The 25,320-nt window shown below is 53.4% G+C and overlaps 2 protein-coding genes across 2 annotated transcripts in view; one reads left to right on the plus strand and one right to left on the minus strand.

Moving 5' to 3' along the window:
• Window positions 1-5,796, plus strand: part of KIF9 (kinesin family member 9) — a 7,693-nt gene extending 1,897 nt beyond the window's left edge. Inside the window, exons 2-3 of the mRNA XM_026652144.2 lie at window positions 3,797-3,901; window positions 4,900-5,796. Of these exons, the coding sequence (XP_026507929.2) occupies window positions 3,797-3,901; window positions 4,900-5,007 (213 nt within the window). The 3' untranslated portion in view covers window positions 5,008-5,796. The remainder of the gene's footprint in view (window positions 1-3,796; window positions 3,902-4,899) is intronic.
• Window positions 5,797-6,481: 685 nt separating this feature from the next.
• LOC112109598 (tubulin delta chain-like) overlaps window positions 6,482-25,320 on the minus strand; it is a 48,997-nt gene continuing 30,158 nt past the window's right edge. Inside the window, exons 2-12 of the mRNA XM_026652148.1 lie at window positions 23,819-23,926; window positions 21,782-21,877; window positions 21,416-21,477; window positions 18,920-19,057; window positions 17,277-17,418; window positions 15,911-16,093; window positions 14,750-14,845; window positions 12,905-12,980; window positions 12,461-12,463; window positions 11,501-11,642; window positions 6,482-7,791 (exon numbers count right to left, since the gene is read on the minus strand). Coding sequence (XP_026507933.1) covers window positions 7,559-7,791; window positions 11,501-11,642; window positions 12,461-12,463; window positions 12,905-12,980; window positions 14,750-14,845; window positions 15,911-16,093; window positions 17,277-17,418; window positions 18,920-19,057; window positions 21,416-21,477; window positions 21,782-21,877; window positions 23,819-23,922 — 1,275 coding nt within the window. The 5' untranslated portion in view covers window positions 23,923-23,926 and the 3' untranslated portion in view covers window positions 6,482-7,558. The remainder of the gene's footprint in view (window positions 7,792-11,500; window positions 11,643-12,460; window positions 12,464-12,904; window positions 12,981-14,749; window positions 14,846-15,910; window positions 16,094-17,276; window positions 17,419-18,919; window positions 19,058-21,415; window positions 21,478-21,781; window positions 21,878-23,818; window positions 23,927-25,320) is intronic.

Here is a 25,320-nt window from a genome sequence, read left to right on the forward strand (position 1 = left end):
CCCCTTATCCAACCCCCCCGGCCCCTTACCATGTCGCTTACCCCCGCCTCCCCCCTCTCCCAGAGCCTCAGCGCGCCGCGTCCAGGAGCAGCCCTGGACAGCGCTGCAGCGGCGTGGCTCCAGCAGGATCTGAGCTCCCGCTGCTCGGCCGCAGCTCGCAGCCCCGCCCCCTTACCACGCGTCTCTGAGCGGGAGGAGCTCAAGCCCCGCCCGAGCCATGCCGCTGCAGCGCTGTCCAGGGCCGCTCCTGGACGCGGCGCGCTCAGGCACCGGGGGATGGGGGAAGGCGGAGGCAGGGGGGGAGCCTCCAACATTCTCGTGGGGGCCCCTGCGGGGCCTGGGGCAAATTGCCCCACTTGCCCCCCCGGGCGGCCCTACTATTCAGAAGTTGGACCATCTCATCTCCCCTAGTCTTGATTCACCCGGAAGACAGTCTTTGGGCTTCTCTTCCAACACCTCTTAAAGGAGAAAACCAGCTAAGGTCATGCAGCCTAGAGTTGGCAATTCAGACGTTCTGGCTTCTCCTGTGCTGTTTACCATCTCGGAAAGTCCCGTCCACCAAACACCTCCTTAAAGTGTGTTTTCTAGCTCTGGGCTCCCAACTTTGAATCAAAACCTTTCCCCACACAGGCTTCCTGAGTGGTTTCTGACCCTGGACTACTTGTCCTCCTTACGAGTCGGGCCCAAAAGGTGCGTAAAATGTGCCTCGTAGCTTCCTCTGACTTTTGATACTACAGGTTTACATCACACGGATGCCCCTGTTAATACAACCCAGTGCAGCAGTTGCTTTGCATTGCATTAATTCTTTTCTATTCAGCAAGCCCCAGCTCTGTCTCTGTGGGAGCACCACCAGGCCTGTGCCCTTTGGTTTAGAGTGGTGCATTTGAGCATTTCGTCCTACTTTGAAACATTTTGCATTTGTCTGTATTGAATCTTAATTTAATGATTCCATGCCATTGCTCCAATGCCCTGGAGCGCCCCCTTCTGGGCAAGCATGCTTCTGCAGCACTCTACGTGCCTGTGTTTCCCCCAGAAATTAGGGTTTCCAGATTTGGATTACACCAGGATTATCTGCATTTATGCCCAACCCAAGTTTCTTTATTGGTACAGTGTCACCTTATCCCTCCCCCAAACAAGAGGATTTACCTTGTTTTAAAACCCAGCGTCCACGGACAACAGCAGCCTCTCCTCCTTACAATTCTCCCCATTCACCCATTCTCAGGGCTCGCTCCCTGGAGACCAGCTTCCTCCCTAGCCCAGGATTCAAACACAGTCTTTTAATACTATAGGTCCTGCCATCTTTTCCCAGCTGGTGCCTTTTCAGGGCTCCTGCCCTGGAGACGAGCTTCTTCTCTAGCCCAGGATTCCAGGTGCTTCTTACCAGGCCCAAACACTCGCCTTACCCTTGTGCCTGGAGGTTTCAGCAGGCAGCCCCTCACCCCTGCTGCTGTGTCCCTCTTGATAAGGCTGAAGTGCTTTCCCTTTAGCCCAGTTGGGCAGCTGGTAATCAGTCATAGGTGCACTGGCCTCCCCCACTCCCTTTTAAAGGGCCAGTCACCCTCTGGCATTCATGCTGTAGATTTAAGACCATTCTCCACCCAATTTAATAGAATCATAGAAGATCAGGGTTGGAAGGGACCTCAGGAGGTCATCTAGTCCAACCTCCTGCTCAAAGCAGGACCAATCCCCAACTAAACCATCCCAGCCAGGGCTTTGTCAAGCCTGACCTTAAAAACCTCTAAGGAAGGAGATTCCACCACCTCTCTAGGGAACCCATTCCAGTGCTTCACCACCCTCCTAGTGAAAACGTTTTTCCTAATATCCAACCTAAACCTCCCCCACTGCAACTTGAGACCATTACTCCTTGTTCTGCCATCTGGTACCACTGAGAACAGTCTAGATCCATCCTCTTTGGAACCCCCTTTCAGGTAGTTGAAAGCAGCTATCAAATCCCCCCTCATTCTTCTCTTCTGCAGACTAAACAATCCCAGTTCCCTCAGCCTCTCCTCATAACTCATGTGTTCCAGCCCCCTAATCATTTTTGTTGCCCTCCGCTGGACTCTTTCCAATTTTTCCACATCCTTCTTGTAGTGTGGGGCCCAAAACTGGACACAGTATTCCAGATGAGGCCTCACCAATGTCGAATAAAGGGGAACGATCACGTCCCTCGATCTGCTGGCAATGCCCCTACTTATACAGCCCAAAATGCCGTTAGCCTTCTTGGCAACAAGGGCACACTGTTGACTCATATCCAGCTTCTCGTCCACTGTAACCCCTAGGTCCTTTTCTGCAGAACTGCTGCCTAGCCCCTCGGTCCCTAGTCTGTAACAGTGAATGGGATTCTTCGGTCCTAAGTGCAGGACTCTGCACTTGTCCTTGTTGAACCTCATCAGGTTTCTTTTGGCCTAATCCTCTAATTTCTGACCCTCCCACTTTTATATTGTTCATGAACTTGACTTCCACGTTCTCCAAGCCATTCATGAAAAGACAAAATATATTCCTGAGGGTGCTCACTTGAGACCTGACCCCAACGCACTCCCAATCACTGTCAGATCTGGGTATCCTTCGAACGCACATTTCTCTTCAGTGTCCTCATGCCCTCCGTGCTGGACAAGGAGACTTTAGAAGGTGGGCATTAAAGGAGAGGGCTGTTCAGATAAACGCATCGGTGGGTGTCTGTCCACCAGCTCCAGTGAGTCAAAGCCCACCATGCACATGTGGCATTAGACTTTAGACTCTGCAGATTAGTCCTTTTTCTGCTCCAAGAAGCCCCATGTCATCTTCCAGCCTGCAGTGGAGAACAGGTTGTCCTGGATGTAGCTATCGATAGAGCACAACTATGAGAAGAGTTGCTCCTTGCCTACCCCTGCTGGTGTGGCCGGCCAATAGAGAAATGACGGAACCTCCTGTCAGAGTCTAAGGTGCTGACTGGCTGCCTGTAAACTGCCCAGGGTTCCTTGTATACCCCAGGCACTGAAAGGGGAAGAGCTCTCATCTCCGGTCCATGTCTTTCTAGCCTCTTATATGGCCCCCAAGATCATACTATCCGAGTGCAGTATCACAGGAGACTAACTTCCATTCATGTGAAGGATCTAGATTGCCCTTAATTGATAAGAGAATCAACTCTTTCATTTGCAGTCGCAGATACCTCTGCAGCCTCCTGTCTAATCCTTTGTTGTTCATACAGGGTTGGCATCATGGGGTGCATTCACCAGCAGAGCGCCCCCTCAGGTCAGGACACAGCATTGCAGGGACTTTTCCCACTCTGTCCCCCGCCCCCTTTTGTCAGCTGATCTGTTTCTGCAGTTATCTGTTCTGGGTAATTCAGCCCTCTGGACAGGTCACAGGTAAAGCTCAATCCCATTCCAGGGTAACCGCAGTCTAACTAAAGAATCCAATTAAATGTCCAAACAATGATTCTTCTGCCCCTCTTGGGTTATGTTGCATTTCCCTGCTCTACACCCCTACTTGCAGGCCCTGTACCGTTCCTTCTCCACTCCTGAGGCGGAGCACGGCCTCCCGGGGCATTCTCCCCGGAGGCCCTGCTTCTTAGCAGGTTTCCCCTCCCCTTATCTCAGGGCTTCCCTGGGGTTCTGATCACAGGGTCTCTGACTGTGTTTCCTTGAGCCTTTTAGTTCTGGGGCCCAGGCGTTCACCCTGCTAACACCTGACCCCTTAGTCCCCCCCCTCAGGCTGGGATGCAGTTAACTGCTGCACAGGTGGGGCTGGCCCTAATCCCCCTCCAAGGGGCCAGTCACCCTGTGACAGTTGGGTTCTCGCCTTCTCTTCCTCCCAGGATGAAGATGAGCAGGAGCGGTTTGACCGGCTGCAGGCGGAGGTGCTGCCAGCCTGTCCAGATTCCACCTCTTTCTACAATGCCAAAATGAAGACTGATCAGAAGGTAGCGTGAGTCGGTGCCAGGCTGGTAGTGCAAACCTGTGCCAGGATTTTCTGTTGGGGGTAAACGCTCCCTATGCGCAGGATGGGGCATCGGCAATACCCTCTGAAACGGCTCCTGTTCAGTTATACTGTACAAGGAGCTGTTTGCAGCCCCGGTCACCGCTCCCTCTCCCACCCCGGGCGCTGGCGCTTGGTGGTCGTATGCTACAGGATGAACTCTGAATTTCTGCCCGTCACCTCCGCTAATGAGGTGAGGGCACAGCTAGAAAGGGAATTGCAGAGTGAAGCTGCAGGGTGAGAGGGTCTCATGCAGGGAGTTGGGGCCAGGCAATATAACCTAGCTGAAAGCTTTGTTTTTCCTTTGGGAGAAGTCAAAGAAGACAGGCCAAGCCCTGCATCTGCTCAGGCAGCAGGAAGGGGCAGTACCTCGGGGAGCTTAAGGCAGGGTGGAAGATGTGTTTTTGTGGTTGCGTTTAACAACTTTGTGTTAATACAGAAACCAAACCCCAAGAAGGGCTGTGATTGGCTGAGAGGCTGTGTAGAGTTTGTTCAAGGAGCCCTGGAGAAGGGGAAACGGGGCAGAGCACGGCAGAGGCACCCCTGGCCCCACAGGCTGCTTGGGTGGTGGCCACCACGTTACAGTAGTGGCCATGTCCAGGCTTACAGTAGTAAGGATTCTAAACCAAACACCCCCAAACCAACCCTCAGCTGATGGGGGTTAGGAGAAAACTGTCCCTGGGGACAGGTTATCCCATAACTGCCCACTAGTGGGTTTCTTGCCCCTTCTTCTGAATCAGGTGGGACGGGCCTGTGTTGGAGCTGGGTTACTGGGAGTGGCTCTGGCAGTTCCCGTGTTCCTGATGAGGACGACTTTTCCAAATAAGCGTGACGCTGGTGAAAGTAATTTTGTGCCGGCTCCCCTAACCATCTCTGCATCTAAACTATAGGCCTGAAGAACCGCCGCCATTTTAATAACTAGATCTTGTTTTCTGTTATCAGCACAAGTACTTTAGAGCCATGGCCGCCCTCCAGCAAATGCACAAGAAACCTGGACTCATCACGGCTACGGTGAAGAACAAACCCCCGGCGGCGCTCCATGTCATATAGCAGGGGCAGGACAGAGCCATTTGCCTTGTGTTCTATACAAGGAAATGAACAAATTGACCTCAGAAAACTGTCAGCATTGATTTCCACGAGAGACTTCTCAGAAAATAAAACTGGGCTAGTGACAAACTGCTTTGGTTCACTAGAATGAAGGTTAGTGCTAGCTAAGGTAGAGGAGTCATCGGGCAGAGAGGAAGATAAAATACACGTTCGTTAATTGAACTAGGAGAACTTGTTTCCCTGACTCTGAAAAATGCAACGCCTTGGCAGGGCAGGAGTGTGCATGTTACAGGTGAGCTGCAGAGGAAAGAAACCAGAGCTTGGGCCTCTTTGCGACAGGTGAAAAGACCTGAAGGGCTGTCATCTTTCTCGTATGTTTTAACATTAGAAATACCAGGAGTGTGCAGGCCAGGCCCCTGGTGGGGTGGCCTCCTTTGGAGGACCCAGAAAATTTGGAGCTTCTGAAATGTCAGAATCTTACCCCCCACTCCAGCCCCTTGATGCCAGGTAAAGTGGCCAGAGTGACACAAAGGGGCTCTCAGCGTCTGTCTACGCTGCACACTGAGCCCGGGTCTGTGGGAACTGGGCTTATGGTGTTTCCAAGCCCATGTGTGAGCAGCCCGCTGCATTGCAAGCCTGGGTTTACGGTTACTGGACCGGGTCTCCCAGCCGTGCTAACACGTCCATACTGCGCTACGCTGACCACCTGACTCAGGTCTGTGGCTTGAGCTGCATCCACGCTGCATAATGACAGGGCTGGGACCCAAGTCACAGCAGGACTCGGGCTCTGCTAGCAGGGTCCTAGGAGCCGAGTGCCTGCTGCCCTGAGTCAGACTGATTTGTGGGGGGTGCGAAGGGGGGAAGCGGGGCTTGAGCTCAAACCTGAATCAAAGCCCGGGCTTAGCATGCAGTGTAGAGACACCCTAAAAACCCTCGATCCAGCCAATGGGGAATCCTTGTGAAAGAACGGAAGAAGGCAGCCACAGGTGGTCCTATGAGGACCCCCTTCCTCTTGATCTTAAGGGCACAATATTAAGGGAGAAGAAAGAGTCAACACCTAACAACCTAGGGATGCTGGGGCACCTTCAGCTAGTACTAGGCAGCCGGTCAGGTATCATGTTGGGCCAGGGTTTTTAACAGTCTTTTGAGCTTGTGCACAATTGCTTCTTGGTACAGCGGGTTCTAGAGCCAGCTCTCAGCTTAGTGCTAAATACAAGACCGGCCATACTGGGTCAGACCAAAGGTCCATCCAGCCCAATATCCTGTCTGCCGACAGAGACCAGTGCCAGGTGCCCCAGAGGGAATGAACAGAACAGGTAATCACCAAGTGATCCATCCCCTGTCACCCATTCCCAGCTTCTGGCAAACAGAGGCTAGGGACACCCTCCCTGCCCATCCTGGCGAATAGCCATTAATGGACCTATCCTCCATGAACTTATCTAGTTCTTTTTTGAACCCTGTTATAGTCTTGGCCTTCACAACATTAAATAACAGGGTCCTTGTAAAACCTGCAGGAGGCGCTCTGTCACATGCCCCAATGGAAGGGTGAGGTTTGCCCCTGCCTGTCCCCAAACATTGCCTATGGAACGTGTCCAAGGCTTTAGCCTGGTTAAGGAACATCTGAGGTCCTGTCTACAGGCCAAATTGCAACCACGTTGTAACCGCGTCTCTTGCCTGGCTGTACAAGTGGAGATGAGTCAGGTCTTTACTAGTGTGTAGTCTTCTCCCTGAATAAATCTGCTCAGGGTTTTGTTCAGCCCTCTAATTACCTGCTCAATCTCTCTGCTTTGTAACCCTGCCTGTTCGTAGCTTTAGCTGCCTCTGGTTTTCCAGGGACCAGATTAGGGACCAAAACCTGTTCCCCTTTGTCATGCAGGGTGGCTCCCCCTCTATGGAAGGTAAGTAGGATTTGGCTTTAGCTCAACGCTAAGGAGAAGGACCCATACCCTAGATCCCCAAGAGCCTTATGTCACCATCCCAAAGTGGGCGAGATCTTCTGAGGCAAGGCATGTCCGGGTGGTACGTGTATAGGCTTTCTTGGTGGCCTTGCCACATGCCCTCTGTCCTCCAGAAGCAAAGGCATGATTCCTCTACGACTCCCCTTTGTTCCAGGGCATACCAACTTGCTGCTAATCCAAACCAACAGTAAATTACTACCCCTGCGATGCTGGCTGGCCCTGGGCGGGTGGGAGCCCTTCCCCACCCATCTACTCATTGGGTGGGGTTGGTTCACCCCCTTATTCCTCTATACAAGGTCTGGGTAGCCTGTGCAGGGGCACAAAGGGATCTTACTCTCCCTATCACCCCTGCATGGGCCCATGGACCAAGAGACAGTCGAGCCCACAGTCTGTTTTGCACACACTCACACCCCACCAGCTGAGAAGCGATTCTATTTGCCTGGTGTTGTGTCACAGTATTGATTTAAAGCAGCATCCCCCTCAATGCAGAACCACCCCTTTCCCAGAGACCTTGGCACGATCTTTCCTGGAGGTTCTCCGGGCTCTCAGGAGGAAGGCTGACAGCCAGCAGCCTGGAAGTGCCAAAGCAGACAGTGTTATTCTCCCAGCCGGCTGTAATCATCTGCCACTGAGCAGAGCGTCTCGAAGGCCTGCTGGAAATCCGCCTCCTCGCAGCCGTATCGCCAGTACCAGTGGAGGTAGGCGTTGGTCTTGTACATGGCCTCTGCTCTGGCTACCACCTGCTGCAGGAGTTCCGCTGAGCTGCCGTGGTTGGCGCAGATGGTCAGCGAGTGGCTGTGACATCCGGGCTCCACGATGTTGAGAGAGTCTGTGGGACGGAAAGTCATCTCTTCACTCAGACATATTAACCCTTCACAAGTGACGTGTTCCCGAGAGGTCTTCTCCCACCCGGAAAGGGTTACAAGGGACATATGGCACCTACCTCATTCCTGGAGGGGGAAAGCCCTCTGCATTCTAAACATCTAGCCTAGCTAAACTAAACTGAAGTTCCGGTCTACTACTGCGCAGGTGAGAACTCTTCCTAACGTTAGTCTTGCAGCAAAGTGCAGAGTGGAATTATATAAGAGCCTGATTTCTAATAATACGCACACGTGAAATCTTCCAGGGCCTTATCCCGCTCCCCTGAAATAAACAGTCACCCTGGGACCGGGTACAAGCCACTCCTCTACCTCCCTCTCATTAAAGCGGGGATCAGACTTCCCTCGTTGGAGTGGTGTGATGCTTCATTAACGGGTGTAAAGTAGGGGAGATCCTCCCGTGAAAGCTGCGGGGTAAATTGGCCCTTTAAACGCAACTCCACTAGCCCCACCTCAGAGCCGAGGACAGTCCGAGAGGAATCTCAGCATGAGCACCCCACTCACTGCTCCTCAGTCGCTATCGGACAAGGGCCTCAAGAAGTGTATTGAGCAGGGGACTGATTGCGCTGCGCCTGTTTCACACGCTTGGCTAACGCAACAAGGCAAAGGTGTATGCAGCATTCCGCTCTCTCCCTTAACCTGGAGTTACTGATTTGTGTGTCTATATGAAACATTATAAATAAAAGACTAATGACCCTGCTTCTAAGTGTGCAATTCCCTGCTGGTTCTTCCCAGCGTCGCGCTGAGGGCTGGTCTGTGTTTGTACAGCCCCTAGCACAATGGGCTCCTGGTCTGTGACTAGAGGCTACGGGAACACTCCTAATAATGAATACACGGATTCAGAGGTTTCTGCAGCTGTAGTCCCTGCTGCTGGGTCTGCCTTTGTCCATCGGTTTGATGGACAGCTGAGTCAGAAGGAAGGAGCCTTCCCCCACAAGGGTCACTGCAGCTCCTACCTGGTTTTGCTTTCAGTTTTGCTGCCTTTTCTCCCTCCTTTCCCATTTTGCCCCAATCTCTTCCCCCTGTCCCCTCCCTCCTTCATTTCTCCCTTCCAATCCCTCCCACAACTGCATCGTTTGGGTGCGAGGGGCCTGTGCACCTTCCAAATGAGGAGGTTTGAGGGATGAGCCAATGAATCTGAGGTCACCTCCCTCCAAATGTGGGAGACTCGACAATGCTCCTGGTGTCTCTGCTCAGCAGGGTCCCAGGACTGCACTAGCGAGGGTGCTGCGGCCAGGACTGGGCTGCCTTCGTTACGGAGAGAAGCGCCCCAAAGCCAGCAGCACCAACTAGTTCTGTCCGCCTCTCCCTCTCCTGAGCACCTCACTATGGAATGGACCAAGGATCTGGAGTCCCCACATTCTTGGGGAAGCTACAGAATGAACTAGAGGGCCCAGCTTGCCCCCAGCCCTGGGAGAGCTGGAGGGGAGGTGCTGGTGACACCGCTCTTTGGGTCAGTCATGATCTAGTGCTTCAGCACAATGCTGGGGGCACCAGGCAGCTAGAGATCCCTGCCTGCTGAGCCATAAAACAAAGGCCTGAGCCACTCATGGCTATTAACTCTTCGAGCCCCAAGGATGCGTGGATTGAGTGGCAGTGAGCTACACTGAGAGACTCCCGAGGAATCTGAGGCCAAGTCTACGCTACAAAGTGAAGTTGACCTAAGCTGTGTTGCTGTACGGCCACCTGCAGTCATGAAATTGCTTCTGCATGTCCACTCTACGCTCCTTGTGTCAGTGGTGCGCATCCCCACCAGGAGACTGTCAGTGTGGGGCACTGCCGGACGGCTTCTGAAAAGCAGCAACAGGGGACGTAAGCAACACCGTATCTAGAGCAGTGGTCACCAACCCGTCGATCGCTATCAACTGGGCACTCCTGGGCACTCTCCCAGTCGATCATGAGCTCCGACCACGATGGTGCAGTGGGGCTGCCTGCCGCAGTTCCATGCCACTCTCGGGGGGCAGGGGTCTCTGCATGCTGCTCCTGCCTGCAAGCACCACCCCTGCAGCTCCCATTGGCCGGGAACAGGGAACTGTGGCCAATGGGAGCTTTGGGGGTGGTGCCTGCAGAGAGGGGCAGCGCCTGCAGAGAGGGGCAGCGTGTGGAGCCACGTGCCCCCCCCACCCAGGGGCTGCAGGGGCATGTTGGCCCCTTCCAGGAGTGGCAGGCAGGGAGCCTGCCTTACTTCCATTGGTGGGAGGCTAAGTGCTACCCAGGGGGAGGCCGCACCCCAGCCCTGAGCCCTCTCCCGGAGCCAGCACCCGTACCCTCTCCTGCATCCCAAACCCCCACCTGCACCTCAAGCCCCTGCCCCAGCCCTGAGCCCCTTCCCAGAGCCAGCACCCCGCACCCCTGCCCGAACCCCAACCCCTGCCCCAGCCCAGTGAAAGTGAGTGAGGGTGTGGGAGAGCAAGTGAGGGAGAGAGGAGGGGATGGAGTGAGTGGGGTGGGGTTTTGGGGAAGGGGCGGGGTAGATCCTGGGTTGCCCTTAAATTCAAAAACTGATCGTGGGCATAAAAAGGTTGGAGACCATTGATCTAGAGTGAGACTGTGTCGACCTAACTACATTGACCAAAGTGCTACACCTCTCGCGGAGGTGGAGTTAAGTCAGCGTAGAGGGCGAGTTACGGCGGCGGGCGGGCAGTTGGAGTGTAGACGCTTACAGAGTTAGGCTGACGTGAGCTGCCTTGTGTCGACGAGGTGATACTCTACTTCTCCTTCCTGCCTCAGCTCGCTCCAACCAGATATTGCCCATCCCACCTCCCTCCCCCCCAAATCAGAGCCCTCCCACATCTCTGTCCCTCACCTCCACCCTTCCACCTGCATGGACCCTTCCCCTCACTGCCAGCGTCCTCCCCCTGCCCTTAGCCCCTGCTGAAACCTGCTTCCCCAGGCTGGCTTCTAGCCACTCGGACACTGGCCAGTCCTCAAGGATCAAATAGCCCCTGGCTCCCTTAGAGCGAGTGGGGATGTTAGCTTCAACCTGGCTCATTACATTCTGCCTTCCTACATAGCCCACCCAGGTAGGCTGGGCACAGTAGAGATTCTCAGTGAATGTCTCCACAGCAGCGGGCCAGCCGCAGGTATCTAGTTGCTGTGTAGACATACCCACAATGACCTCGAGCTGAATTCAGTCCTGGGATATGTGGAGGTAGCTCCACTGAAGTCAATGTTTCTGCTCCCACCAGGCTTGAATTGGTTCCTCATGTACCAACAGAAGGATGGCCTTGTGGTTAAGGTCTGGGATTCAGGAGACCTAGGCCCAGTTTCTGGCTCTGCTACAGACTTCCTGTGGGACCTTGGGCAAGTCCCTTAATCTCTGTGGGTCTCCCTTCCCTTTCTGTAAAATGGAGAACCGTCCTTTGTTATGCATCTGTCGGGATAAATGAAAGTGAGTTTCTGAGGGGCTCAGATGCTATGGTGGTGGGTGAGATGCAAGTGCTTAGACAAGACCAGCAGTGAGTTCAATGGACTTGAAGTCTATGCAGGTTTTCAGACGCCTCCCCGGCCTGTGACCTTTTCTCCAAAGCAAAGAAAACCTCTCTTGAACACAAGGAATGTGTGACGCTCTGGTCTGACCTTTGCAGACTGGCTGCATTTGTCAGTCTGTCCCATATCCCCAGCAGCAATATGCACAGAAGAGGGCCCAGCGAGACTGACCTGTCCAGCAGCTGAGAGGGAAGGGGTTCCAAGGAACGCAGCGGTAAGCTTGCTTCAACTTCCTCAGCACCGAGTCACGGGACAGAAGAAAGGTGTCCTCTTGGTAGCTGCGGGCTACAGCGAGCACAGAGGCGCTACAATGCTGCAAACAAGGCAAGCTAAGGGCAAAGCAGATCCAGGGAAGACCTTCAGAGCTCTCCCCCAGCCGGTGGGGAAGAGTTCTCCTGGTCCCATCTTGAACACTTCCCACCCTAGAGTTGCCAAGTGGGGTTTGAATCTGAGGGACATTTTGATCCCAAATCTAGTTGTGTGGGGAGGGGGAAGCCAATGGACTCGTGTGGCCTGCTGGCTCGAGCAGTGGACTGGGACTCAGGACACCAGCGTTCTATTCCTGGCTCTGCTGGTGACCTTGGGCAAGTCACTTTCCCCTTTTGGTGCCTCAGTGGGATGGGGTGAAGGCAGTGTCCATACCACCACCTGTATGATGGGGACAATAATACTCCTTTCCTCCCGCCCTTTGTCTTGCTAGACAGTCAGCTTCTCAGGACCTGCTAGGTGTCTGTACAGTGCCTGGCATAACAGGTCCTCTGCCTTGGTTGGGGCCCTCTAGCTTAGAGGTTCTCAAATGTCATTGCACCAGGACCCCCTTCTGACAACAAAAGTTGCTACACGACGCCATGAGGGGGGACCGAAGCCTGAGTCCGCCTGAACCCCACTGCCTCGGGAGAGGGGCCAAAGCTGAATCCCAAGGACTTTGGCCCTAGGAGGGGGGCCTGTAACCTGAGCCCCCCACACACTCAGGGCTGAAGCCTGGGCTGTGGGGCTTGGGCTTAGGCTCTGGACCCCAGCAAAGCTAATGCCAGCCCTTGGTGACCCCACTTTAGGGTCCCGACTCACAGTTTGAGAACTGCTGCTCTAGCTGATACCCGTAATACAGACAACAATAGGTATGGGAGGGACAAGCTCACAACTCTGCCTTCTCAGCAGATCAGACTTTTAAAGAGACCAGTCCCCCAGGCAAACTTCTGGGTGCCCAGAGGTCCCATCCTGGACTGCATTTACATCTAGAGGTTTCCAAATGGATTTCAAGGCGGATGAACAGAGGGAGGGTTCGCCCCTGTAGTTAGCTGGATGTTTTGGAATGTGTAATCTTGCTGACCCTGTATCTCATCTTGAAGGCTGCAAGGAATAAACTAGAAGACAACTGGTTTAGCTTTCTCTCTTCTCCCTGCCCCAGCCAAGGCGCATGGAGCACTACTACAGGGCTTTCCAAGGGCCTGTTGGCTCAAGTCAGAGGCAGGTAAAAGGGAACTTGTCTATCTCGCTGGTGTTCTCTCTCTTCCTCCACCCGAGTCCCCAGCTCAGGCACATTTGGAAGACGCGGCGCTTGTAGAGAGAGGATACGGGCTGTCCTGCGTGAGACTCACGGGGCAATGAGTGCACAACAGACGATGCCAAGCTGTCCCAAAATACCGTCCCCCTGGGAAATGAGAAACAAACCAAATTCACCAGGAGCTACAGTGAAAACTAACGTGTCGGTTTCACTGAAAACTAGGGGGCAGAGCCTGAGCTTAGTCTGACTAAGGTAAGTCCATGGACAGACCTCCAATAAAAAAAACACAAACAGCTGCATCCGTGCAGTGTGACAGTAACACCAGCGCATCAGGGACCGCAGCAATGTGAACTCTCCCACACTGCATGGGTCTCAATCCCTTCTCACACAATCAAGCCGCCCAGCAGGTACCGTGGAGTGGAAAAAATGTCCAATGGCCGTGCGCTGGGTGCGCAGACACCATGGGTGGAATGCACCTGTGTAATCATGCAAAGAAGAACTTTATTTTTTGCATTTAATTTCCAAACAAAGGGGAGATAAAAGTGGCCCAAGCCCATTAGAAATTAAATGGGTCCCCACTCAGCCTTGACCTCACTCAGGGGCAGGGTCAAATCGTTGCTGCTTTGACTCCCTGGCGGGTGAAAGGCATTTTCTGCCAAGCTGTGTTAGCAGGGCAGCGGTGCACCTGCCGTCTCGCCAGCCCCAAGTGAGGGGGAGTCCGGCTATGTCTCCACTGCAGAACTGCTGCAGCAGCATCGCTGTCATAGGCACCGACTTCCCCTGCATGTATGACCCCCACTCTGCTCCTGGCCTCGCCCCCACTCCACCCCTTCCATGAGGACCCGCCCCCATTCCAACCCCTTCCCCAAAGTCCCCACCCCAACTCTGCCCCCTCCCTGCCCCTATTCCAACTCCTTCCCCAAATCCCCGCCCCGGCCCCGCTCCTCCCCTGACTGCGCCATGTTCCTGCTTCTCCCCCTCCCTCCCAGAGCATGCAAACGCTGCCAAACAGCTGTTTGGCGGTGGCTGGGCGGGAAACGCTGGGAGGTGGGCGGAGGAGCAGGGACGCGGTGCGCTCAGGGGAGGAGGAGGAGGAGGTGGGGCGGGGGGTGAGGGGAGCTTGGCTGCTAATTTTTCCCCGTGGGTGCTCCAGCCACAGAGCACCCACGGAGTCGGCACCTATGACCATTGTACGTGTAGACAAGCCAAAAAACAATCATGAGACTTTTTTAATCTCATGAATTTAAAGCTAAACAAATAATCAACGTTGGCTTTTTCTTTGCTTGCTGTTTCTGAGCCCATAAGGTTCATATTTCCAAACTTTTCTCCAGAACCATGAGCCTAGAAATTTACCATTTCCAAGCCTGAAAACGGAGATTCTCATACAACGACGTGTTTCCAGGAGCGGGGGCTTTAAGAATAACCCCAGCTATCACAAGACTCGTGATAAAATGGAGACGGCCTCCAGGGGCAGCAGCAACGTGAACTTTTGAAGCGGATTTTAGCCCACGAAAGCTTATGCTCAAATAAATGTGTTAGTCTCTAGGGTGCCACAAGAACTCCTGTTCTTTGTGCAGTGTGTGTTTGTGAACGAGCCACTTACAATCTCCCTCCTGCAAGCGGCCCATCACAAGCAGCCCATCACAAGCTGCCCCTGATCCTCACAGGCCAGGCTCAGACACTGGGATGTCACAGGAGTTTCAGAGCGTCACGGGCTCTGCTCAAACCTACTGTGCAGGATTCTGTACTTAAAATGTGGCCCCCCATCAGGTTTAAGACTCCACAGCAGTCTTGTATTGGTCTCTTAAATTAGCTGCTGGGCTACGAACTGACCTGGACAATGAGAGTGAGAATATTAGACTCATCGGAGAGGCTCAGAATCGCTCTTCAAGTGGTGGGACAGGCCCCATTCCTACCTCTTGCAGGCTTGAGCTATGTGAAGGAATTTCATAGTCGTCATGGGGCAGACAGACCTCAGCAGCTCCCACGGTTCCATCCCCATGCTGATCCCACTGAAAAGCAAGGGAGAGGCATACAGTCATCTACCACCACCACCGTGATACTTAAGCAGCTACTGAGTAGTGCAGCCTTCTCTCTCAGAACCTCTTTACTGCCCCACTCAGACACAGATAGGGTGACCCGATGTCCTGATTTTATAGGGACAGTCCCGATTTTTGGGTCTTTTTCTTATATAGGCTCCTATTACACCACTCCCCCCCCCCCCCCCAATCTCCTGTCCCAATTTTTCACACTTGCTGTCTGGTCACCCTAGACAACCTTGCTAGCCTTCTCGGTTTCCAGGGAGAGTTGCAGGCTAGTTATCCTGTAATATCCAGTTAGCTATTGCTGAGTTTATTAATAAGGTCTTTGGATGTAAAGGACTCATGCATGCTGCTTTTGCTTTCTATGTTCAATTATCTATGCTCCCTTGGTCCCTCCGTTCGCACACTGGGAATATTTTGACTGCACTTAGGAGTTTTTGCCTCCATGCACAGGCACCGACTCCGTGGGTGCTCCGGGGCTGGAGCACCCACGGGGAAAAATTAGTGGGTGCTTTGCACCCACCGGCAGCCAAGCTCCCCGCCCCCCGCCTCACCTCCTCCTCCACCTCCTCCCAGCGCGCTGCATCTCCGCTCCTCCTCCCTCCCAGCGCTTGCCGCTGCCAAACAGCTGTAGCAAGACCTGGGAGGGAGGGCGGAGGAGCGGGAATGTGGCACGCTCAGGGGAGGAGGCGGGGAAGAGGCAGGGCCGGGGCAGGGATTTGGGGAAGGGGTTGGAATGGGGGCGGGAAGGGGCGGGGCAGAGGTGGAGTCAGGACAGGGCTAGGGGCAGAGGAGGGTTGAGCACCCACTGGCGCCAGAAGAAGTCGGCGCCTCTGCCTCCATGCCAAAAGATTCGACTAAAGCTTTCTATGCACTAGATTTTATGGGCCAGATCCTCCGATGGTGAATACTGGCACAGCTCTGTTGTACTTGATAGAGTTATGCCAATTACCAGCTGTGGACTGCAGTACGTCTAGTGTCATCTGCAGAGCACCAACAGCTGTTGCAAAGAAGACAAATATCTGCTCGGTTCACCTTCCTGTCGTGAAAGCCTTGAGCGGGTAAAGCAGCCCAGCAAGGCAGGAAGCGACGTAGGTGTTCATGGCGGAGAGGGAGACCTGAGGCTGCATGTCAGACACTGGCGCTTTCTTCCCAAGCAGGGCTGCCGTCCTCCTCAGCACGGCATCGTTCTGGAACAGGAGGACGCCGGCGACATGTCTAGACAGACATAAAATGGAGTCATTGTTCCTTTGGAGTTAGGATCTCAGCCACAAGTCCTTAGGCAGGAATCTCACGGAAGTTGGTGGAACTTCTGCCTGGATCAGGACTGAGCAAGTCCTCACAGCTCATTCCAGGGCTACATCAGCTGACCATGTGAGTGAAACCCCATTCATTTGTATTAGTGGAGTGCTTATGGGTCCCAGCCAAGATCAGGCCTCATTGTGCTAGGCGCTGTACAGACACACAGCGAGAGACAGCCCCTGCTTGAAAGCTAAAGAGGCAGGACAAAGGGCTGGGGAAAGGTGGTGTGATTGAGACGGCGTGACTTGCCCAAGGCCACCCAGGCAATCCGTAGGAGACGGGGGAACTGAACCCAGCTCTCCTAAGTGCCAGGCCAGCGCCTTACACCTGCGACCATCCCCCCATCTCAGCAGTAGTGCCAAAACTTCCCTCGCCCAGTCTTCGCCCACAACTTCCCTCGTCTAATCGTACCAGTCACTCCAGCATCAGGGGCTGCAGGTCTCAAACCCCGGTCCACAGGGCCCTTAGAAGCCACTACGTTCCAACCTACCACCCCATGATCTGCTAGGAGTTGCCACAACTTGAAACTCGACTTTGGCAGAGGACTCCCGGTCTGAGCTCTGACTGGCAAAACCCTGAGGGTCCTGATTGGTCCCCTGCCACTGTTTAAACCAAGCAGAGGAACAGGAAGTTGTCTGTGTAACTGGATTTTCCCTGCTTAGGACGGCTGGCCTGCCCTGCGCTACCTGCTCCTGCTGCCTGACTCTGACCTCCTGGTACCCTGACCCTCACTCCCAGCGTGCCCTCTGGCCCATCTCGGACTCTGATCTCCTGGTATGCAGACCCAGCCTGCCTGCTGGCTCCCGACTGCTGCTCCACCCCCAGATCAGACTGCCCAGCCGTGACAGCCAGTCATCGAGAGCGCCTGCCAGGAAAAGCAGGGTAACTTAGTGGAGGTTATTCCATAGTTGCCTACTAGGCAATAGGTCTTGTATTCTGTATTTCTCAGACAGCGAGCTCTTCGGGAGCAGAGAGCGGGCTTTTGCTCCACACTGCGGGAACCACCCTAGTGAATGGTGATCAGCGTCCGGCTCGTAGCACCACCATTTGCTGCTGACCTATGGTCACGGCCCAGCTCCCACGGCCCACAGGAACGTACCGCTGGAGCCACGAAAGGCACAGCAAGGAGTTGTAGTGCTGCAGAGGGCTCTCGCCAGCCTGGTGCGGGGCTACCGTCACCGACAGGATCTGACCCAGGGAGTACTCGTCTCGGATCGCTTCACACAGCCGGGAACCGAGGCCTACGTGGGAAAAAGCCCCCAAACCTGTTCAGAAATGTGATCGGCCTGGCCTAGGGCAGAGAGCTCTAGCAATCACGATGCTGGTCTCATCCATACGTGCCTGAGAGGCAGTGTGTTCCAATGGGAACTGGGAGCCAGGAGCCCTGGATGCTAGTCCCAGCTCAGCCACTAACCCACTGTGTAACCCCAAGCAAGTCAATTCAGCTCTGTGCCTCAGTTTCCCTGCCCACCCTTCCTTTGCCTTGTCTGTTTGGACTGTAAGCTGTTTGGGGTTGGTGCCTAGCCCAGCAGGCCCAGATTTGGATTGGGGTCTCTATGTGCAATAATAATACCCACCGGTGGCCACAAGGAGGTGCTCACTGCATGGTGCTAGTTAAGAGCTGATTGTGTATTAGAATAGTAGCAACTATTATAGTTAAGGTGGCATAAGCATTTCCATTCTAACCCCCTGTTTTCAGTTGTGGGTGTGTGTATAAATAGAACTTTCAGGAACTTGCATCTTTCCTGCTGAAATCTTCCAGGATTGTTCTCTTCCTGGCAGTGAATTTTTCTGGCAAGTTTGACCAATAATGGTCGGGCCACTTTTGAGTGAGAGGAGAGTGGGGAAAAATACACTTTCCTCATTATCAAAAAAAATTCTTGAAACATCCTCTAGCTGATCTCACAGAGGCAGATTAAGCTGCGCACAAATGTCAAACTCACTGAGCTGTGCAGAGAAAAAAAAAAAAATGTAGTGAAAGCCCTCAGCAAATGAGGCAGGCTCTATCGGAGTTCCTGCCTTCTTCACTGCACCTCTTGCAAATGCTGCATAAGGAGATAGAAACCATCAGAATGGCCTAACCAAATATCTCCATATTATAGATTTTTTTCCTATCCTTTTTCTGTAAATAAAAAAACCCTTAGAAATTTCATCAATAAACTATGTTAAAAATGTTAATGTTGCCTGTTAAACACTCAACATCCAGGAAGTGACAGTTGCATGTACAACCTTAACTCTGCCCCCATGAGTGCTTGCCTAATTGTTATGGTTTACCTAATATTTCTCCAGTTATTCATTCTAATTAATACCATTTTTCTTCTACCACCTTAGGTACACGTAGGCAGCATTAGCTTCTAGTGGGGGTGGGTGGGTTTGCTTTGTATGGCAGAGTCCTTTGGAAAACCACTTTCATGAAAGGTACAGAGTACCAAATACGCTGCAAGTAACAATGAAACACCACAAGAGTAACAGTGAAAATGTGATGGCAAATGTAATCCAGCTAAATTTGCTTCACAGTTACCTGCCATCTCCCCCCGATTGCACCTGTGGAAAGCAGGCTTCTGGTTGGAAGGAAGTTTGTATGGTGCACATGGAGGGAAATGTGAAATAACCTGGGAGGACCTACTGAAATAATATAAGTTCTCTTGTTTTCCCATCACAACATCTACCTAGCCCTCCATCCATGAAGTATCCGAGCACCTTCCACATAAAACCAATTGCAAGGGCAAAGTCCCTACACACCAGCTCCTGTACCACCACTGAGGCTATGGAAAAGCACCGTCCCACAGTAACAGTCTCTGCGCTCGACCTCCTTCCGCAGACTCTCCATCGTCCTTTCTCGGAGGTTCTTCTCGCTGGCTGAGTGCGGGCCGTGGTATCCTGTCAACATTAAACCATTTAGAGGCCAAGGTGAGCTCATCTCAGCCATCGGCACTCAGACCGATCCATGCTGCAGGGTCACACGACTTAAGGGGTTTCTTTAGGATTCAACCCCTCATTCATCTCTGCACTGAGGGCATATCGTCTGCATCTGAATCCTTCTGCGTGTCACTGGGTCTAAACTAATCTCAGCAGAGCAACAGCTGTTTCCAATGCAGGATGAGTGAAGGCCAGACAGCGCATACACACCACTTCAGGCTTCTCTGGTTTACACCAGGAGTTTACACACAGGGGTGCATTGGCCCCAGGATCAGAGGAGCCTAAAGCCACCCTGGCCCCCCACCCCTATTGCCATGCACCAAGCAACATGCAGTGTGAGCAGATGGATCTGTTTTAGGGGGACCAGACAGCAAATGTGAAAAATCAGGACAGGGGGAGGGGGGTAATAGGAGCCTATATAAGAAAACGACCCAAAAATCGGGACTGTCCCTATAAAATTGGGACATCTGGTCACCCTAATTTATTTCCACACGTTCAGGAGGCTCAGCTCCAGCTACCTCCTAGCGTGGCGAATCCAGGTCCTGTGTGCACGCATCAAGAGCATCTGCTCTACCGCGGCCATGCAGCTCCAGGGACAGAACAGAAGCCTGGCCCTCCCAAAACACAGGGCTGCCAGGATACTGGAACACGAGCAGGGAAGGGGCTAGCTTTGACCGCAGATCTGTAGGTGGAGATGGGTGGGGCAAGGGGGCTGAAAGCCCAATACGGAGGCTTGTGATTAAAAAAAGGGGGGGGGGCTCTATAAATTGTGGGCAAGAGAGGAGAAGCAACCTCCAAGGAGGTAGAGGAAGGGCTGCTTTGTCTGTGGGCTGAAAAGGGCCTTTTTATTACTGTTTGTGATGGATGTGGGCCTGGTGGGAATATTTTTGATGCCTAGGTGTGCCTCAGTTTCCCTCTGGGCTTTGCATTGCCATGCACTGAGTGCAAAGGGAAGGGATGAAGGGTTGACCCAGCAGCCTGGTTGGAAACTAGAGTCATAATAAACTGAACAAAATCGGCACAGGTGAATGGAGGATCCAAAGAGGGACTGGAAACCCCAAGAGCCAGGACAATCACATTTAGTGACCACGGCCAAGCAGAAGCAGAGTCTCCCCCTGCCCATCCCCCCAGGAAGCAGAGCAAAGCCCCCCTGCCCCCCGAGTGGGAGAACAAAGGGGGAAAACGGTGTCAGGTGATTGCGTAAAGAGCTGAGCTCACAGAAATACTGCGTGCACAGTAGGAAATGGAGACAAAACAGAGAGAAAGAGACAGGGCAAAAATGGATTCTGCAGCAGCTTGCCTGGAAGAGCCTGATGCTGCCTTAGCCTTTGCTTTTCTAGGCTGACCTAAGGACTTTCAGAGTCTGTAGGCCAGGTGACTAATACGGCGTGACCTGGTTCTGAAGAGGCTGCCTGGTGTCCCCGCAAATACTCACTGGGAGCATGGGGTACAGGACAAGCCCACTGCTGGAGTCTGGCTTTGCTGGAGGGAGCCATGGAAAGGGGCATGGTTGGTTGGCACTTGAAGGCCCAGTTTTGGAGTCCTGGAGGTCACAGGCCTGCCCTGTGGAACTGTGTAGGTCCTTGGGGCCCAGCACACAAGAGGGGTCACTCCCAAGGGACTGGAGACAGGCTGGGGCCTAGACTGGGCCCTGTGGATCTGTGACATTATTAAAGCCAAACAGTGCTACACGCTGGATAATACAAGACTAGGGAAAGAGACATCTTCGTAATAGACATCACTGGAGCAGGGCTAACTGATATCGGTTGAGGGTCTCACCCGTCTTGTTTTGCTGATGGAGGATGTGGGATGACTGTCATTTTATCAGAGCGCTAAAGGAGAATTTCCATTCGCTAGCCGTGGCAGTAAGGCTTTTACAGCCTTATCATCATAACATGTAGGAGCTCCAGCCATGGACCAAGACCCCATTGTGGTAGGCACCACACAAACAGAACAAGACGACAGTCGCTGACAAAAGCAGCTCACAACTGAAGTACAAGACAAGAGCTCGACCCAGACAGAGGACATGGGAGTACAAGGAAGCAATGAGACAACACTGATAGGCTGTGGTCTCTGCACACCAGCAGCCGAATCTGTCGAGCGATCACGAGAGAGGAGTAGCTTTCCTTGCCGTTGCTTCCAGCCGAGCACAATGGCGCCCGTACGTCGCAGCCGCAGGTGTGAGGGAGGAGCGGCCTTTCCTCAGGAAGCAGGTGGCTAAGCGCTGCACTGCAAATACATATTTTTTTCCAAACCTTGATGGACATCGTCCACACCCAGAACAGTTCATCTAGGGGGCACTGAAAGATGGACACTCACCATAAGCCCAGTTGTTGCCTCTTCCTCGCTTCCCCACGATAAGATTGTTCTCCCTGAAAGAGCTGGGAGAGGAGTTAGGATCTAGTCTGCGCAGAGGACAGTCACACTGAGCATTTCACACACGACTCTTGAGCAGTTTTACCAACTTGACAAGGGGGAGCCCAGAAGATTCTGTTGCGAGGCAGGGGGAAGCAAACAGAGGCCTAGACTCCCCTTGGCTCCTTGCCCCAGGGACGTACAAGGGGTGTGTGTGTGTGATGCAACCCAGCTCCCTGCAACCTCTATGCTCCCACCAGGCGCACATAACCCTAAAGGGGGCATTCAGCCTGGGTTTCCAACGAATGAGACAAGCCCCTGTTCTCCTACCCGCTCTTGACGTGTTTCTGCAGCTTCCTCACCACTTTGGGTTCGCTGTCCACGCAGGTAGCGCTTAGCTTTCCATCGGGGGAGCAGAATGGATGTCTGAAAAGGACACGAGCTGTGTGTATGGGAAGCCCTCTTCCCTGAAGCCTGACCTGGACTCCACCTAGCAGGGTGCTCAGCATAGGAGTTCAAGAGCATCCATTCCTGAAGGCGACTGGGTAAATACACGGCAAGGGGGCTCCCACCAACTCTGATCCCCACAGCAAATCCTTCCGGAACTCAGGGAACAGTCCTGCCCTGCCCTGGGAAGATGGGCTGGATGACCTACTAGATCTTCTCCAGCTCTCTTTTCGAGGCAGCTGTTACTTCTCAGTTACTCCTGAGGGCATTCCGCACCAAAGAATTAAAAATTTCTGCGCCAAAAAATTAAAAATTCTGCAAAATTTATTTGTTAAATAAATGTGGAGGCTCCAGCATGGCATTGGGGAGCACCGGCCACTGGCTGCACAGAGGTGGGAGATCACTGAGCAGCTCCCATCCTGGGACACGGACTCAGCGGTGAGGCTGCACCCAACCCTGACGCAGCACAAGGACTGGGCCTGCCCCAGAAACACCCCAGGGCCTGCCCCTGTGCCAGGTGCACCAGGTGTGAGCAGGCAGGCTCAGCAAGGCAGGATCCAAGTGTGGAGGGGCTTAGGGAGGGGGATCCAGGTGTGGGCTGAGAGGGTTCTGTGTGGGGCAATCTGGGTGCGGGCGGCTCAGTGGGGGATCTGGGTGCAGGGGGATCTGGATGCACAGGGCCTTGATGGGGGGTTCTGGGTGCAGGGGGACTGGGACTCTGCAGGGGTCCAGGTGAAGGTGGTTGGGGTTCAGCGGGGGGGGGTGTCTGGGTGTGAGGCAGATAGAACTCAGCAGGGGGGTCTGGGTGTGGGAGGCTCAGGGGGGGTCCAGATGCTGGGGGAGTGGGGCTCAGTGGGGTGAAGATCTGGGTGAGGGTGGCTTGTCGGGGTGGTTGAGGTGTAGGGGGAGTGAGGCTCCTTGGGAATGGGGGTTCTGAGTGCAGAGGGGTGAGGCTCGGTGGAAGGGTCTGAGGGGGTCTGGTTGCATGGGGGTTGGGTGGATGGGGGAAAACAGCTCCCTGTACAGGGATCCCTCCCCCTGCAGCTGAGGAGCGATCGGTGCAGGAAGCTGGGGGGGGGGAGGGGAGTTTGCAGAGCTTCCTGCTGCTGGGGGAGAAGTCTGGGGGTGGGTTTGACACGGTCCCGGATGCTGTGCAGGGGTAGAGGAAGTCCCGCTAGCAGCTGTGCCTGGCGCAGGGTAGGAGCCACCAGCTGGGTCTTCCCCAGTCCCACCCCCTGCCCCACAGTGATTTACCTCTCTGCCAGCTTCTCTGGGCACCCAAAACATACTGCTGGGGAGAGTTGCATGACTGCTCTTATGGCTCCCCTTTGCTTCCCCATCAGAAAGTCATTTTTCTGCAGGGAAGCAAAGAAATCTGCGGGAGACATAAATTCTGCACATGTGCAGTGGCGCAGAATTCCCCCAGGAGTGCTCAGTGCAGTTCCAGGGGTATTCTCAGGGCAGTTTCAAGGGTAGCAACAGTTACATTTGTTCATATTTATATTGGAATTTTAGACTCTAAACCCAGAGTTTTACATACCCTTCCCTTGGCTCAAACATGCTGGCAGGGGGAATGCCTGCCTTTGATCGGAGGCCAGCAAGGGAAGGTTTTGATCAACTGCATTAATCCCTCTGCCCCATCTTGCAGCATGCTTGTGTTTAAAATGGTCTGTGGAAAGTGAACTGGAACAATGATCTTATTGTTATCAGAAATATAAAGCTAGGAGCACTCCGCAAGGCCGCATGAGGCCTTGTGATAGGACTGCCAGCTGCACAGAGACTGCAGAAGAACTCCTACGATTGCCCTCTGTTAAGAGCAGGGATGGATCACTTAACCCATTTGACTCCAAGTACTAGCAGGCGTAGGCTCATGAGTAGCTTAAAACTGGTTCCCTCCTTAGAACTGCAGAGTTACCATACCGATCAGCCTCTGCATGCGGCACATTCTCCCTGGTTAGGATCTGCCACCACTCCTCGCCAATCTGATTGCCACATTGTCCAACGTGTAGCCACACAGCAGACATTGCCCTGAGAGCAGAAATACACACACACAAATGTAGGAGGTAAATACTTTAAAGAGTCAATGTCAAGTCCTTAAACTCAATTTCTGACCTGTCAAGAATGTATTATAACCCAATACAGCGGTTCTCAAACTGGGGGTCGGGACTCCAAAGTGGGTTGCGACCCTGTTTTAATGGGGTCACCAGGGCTGGTTTAGACTTGCTGAGGCCCGGGGCTGAAACTGAAGGCTGAGCCCCACTGCCCTTGGCTGAAGCCAATGCCCGAGGGCTTCGGCTTTGGCCATGAGTGGTGGGACTCAGGTTACAGGCCTCCCCCCCCGCAATGCCCAACCTGGGGCGGTGAGACTGGGGCAGGCTCAGGCTTTGGTCCCCCCTCCTGGGGTCATGTAGTAATTTTTATTGTCAGAAGGGGGTCGCAGTGCACTGAAGTTTCAGAACCCCTGATCGGATACATCGCATACATTACTGCCAAGAACTAAACAACATACACAAACTACCAGTTTTGCAGACCCTACAATAGCCCCATGTTTTGTGCTTCTTCTGCAGGGGCAATGAACTAGAGAATTGTGTGGGACACTAATTGATGAGGCTGGGCCAAAAGAAAGAATAGCCCAGATCCTCAGGTGGTGTAAACGGATGTTGTTCCAATGAGGAGCAGACACAATATATTTCATTTGCCTCCAAAGACAAAAAGGACTGAGGTTCACAGGAGAGCCACTGACTTCAGCCAGGGTTTGTGGGGGTTCAGCACTTCTGAAAAAAGTCAGGCCCTAAAAGAAATGTGAGATGTTGTTAACGAAACAGTCATCATCCAAACGGACTCTATGCTCCCCCCGTGGAAATACAGGGATGGGGCGGCAGAGGAGGAATCGACATTTGCAAAAAGGGCGAATGCTACAATGAACAGGAAATAATAATTTTCAAATGCTCTCTCAGGGCCAGAGCCACAGGTCCTTGGCATGGGTCATTGCCTGTCTGTAGCTGTAGGGGACAGAATCAAAGCTGCCTGGATGGCTGATGAAAGACTAGCCCCCACCTTTCAGACACCCCCTTGGTTTTGTTCTGCCTCAGGTAGCTACTGGCAGGGTAGTGGAATCCAGTACCTACTGCGATAGGCAGAATGTTAATTAGTAATGTGGATAACATTTGGTCTAATTTGGACATATTGGTCACCCTAAAAAGGGGGGGGGGGTTAAGAGGCTGTGTCTCTCCTGACTGGAGTTACCACAGTGCAGCCCACACCCCTGGATGGTGGAGAAAGGTCTAAAGAGGAGACCAAGGCGGTGTCCCTTCCACTCTGTTCCCCTGCCAGAAGGTGCAGGAGGAGAGGTTTATGCACTCCGGCCTTCTCCTCCACTGGGACTGGGGAGGATTTGCTTTGGCCCCCTTCTCTGACCCAGG

Source organism: Terrapene carolina, unplaced genomic scaffold, assembly GCF_002925995.2.
Source record: "Terrapene carolina triunguis isolate 2854851 unplaced genomic scaffold, T_m_triunguis-2.0 Scaffold111, whole genome shotgun sequence".
In the NCBI taxonomy this organism is placed as follows: domain Eukaryota; kingdom Metazoa; phylum Chordata; order Testudines; family Emydidae; genus Terrapene; species Terrapene triunguis.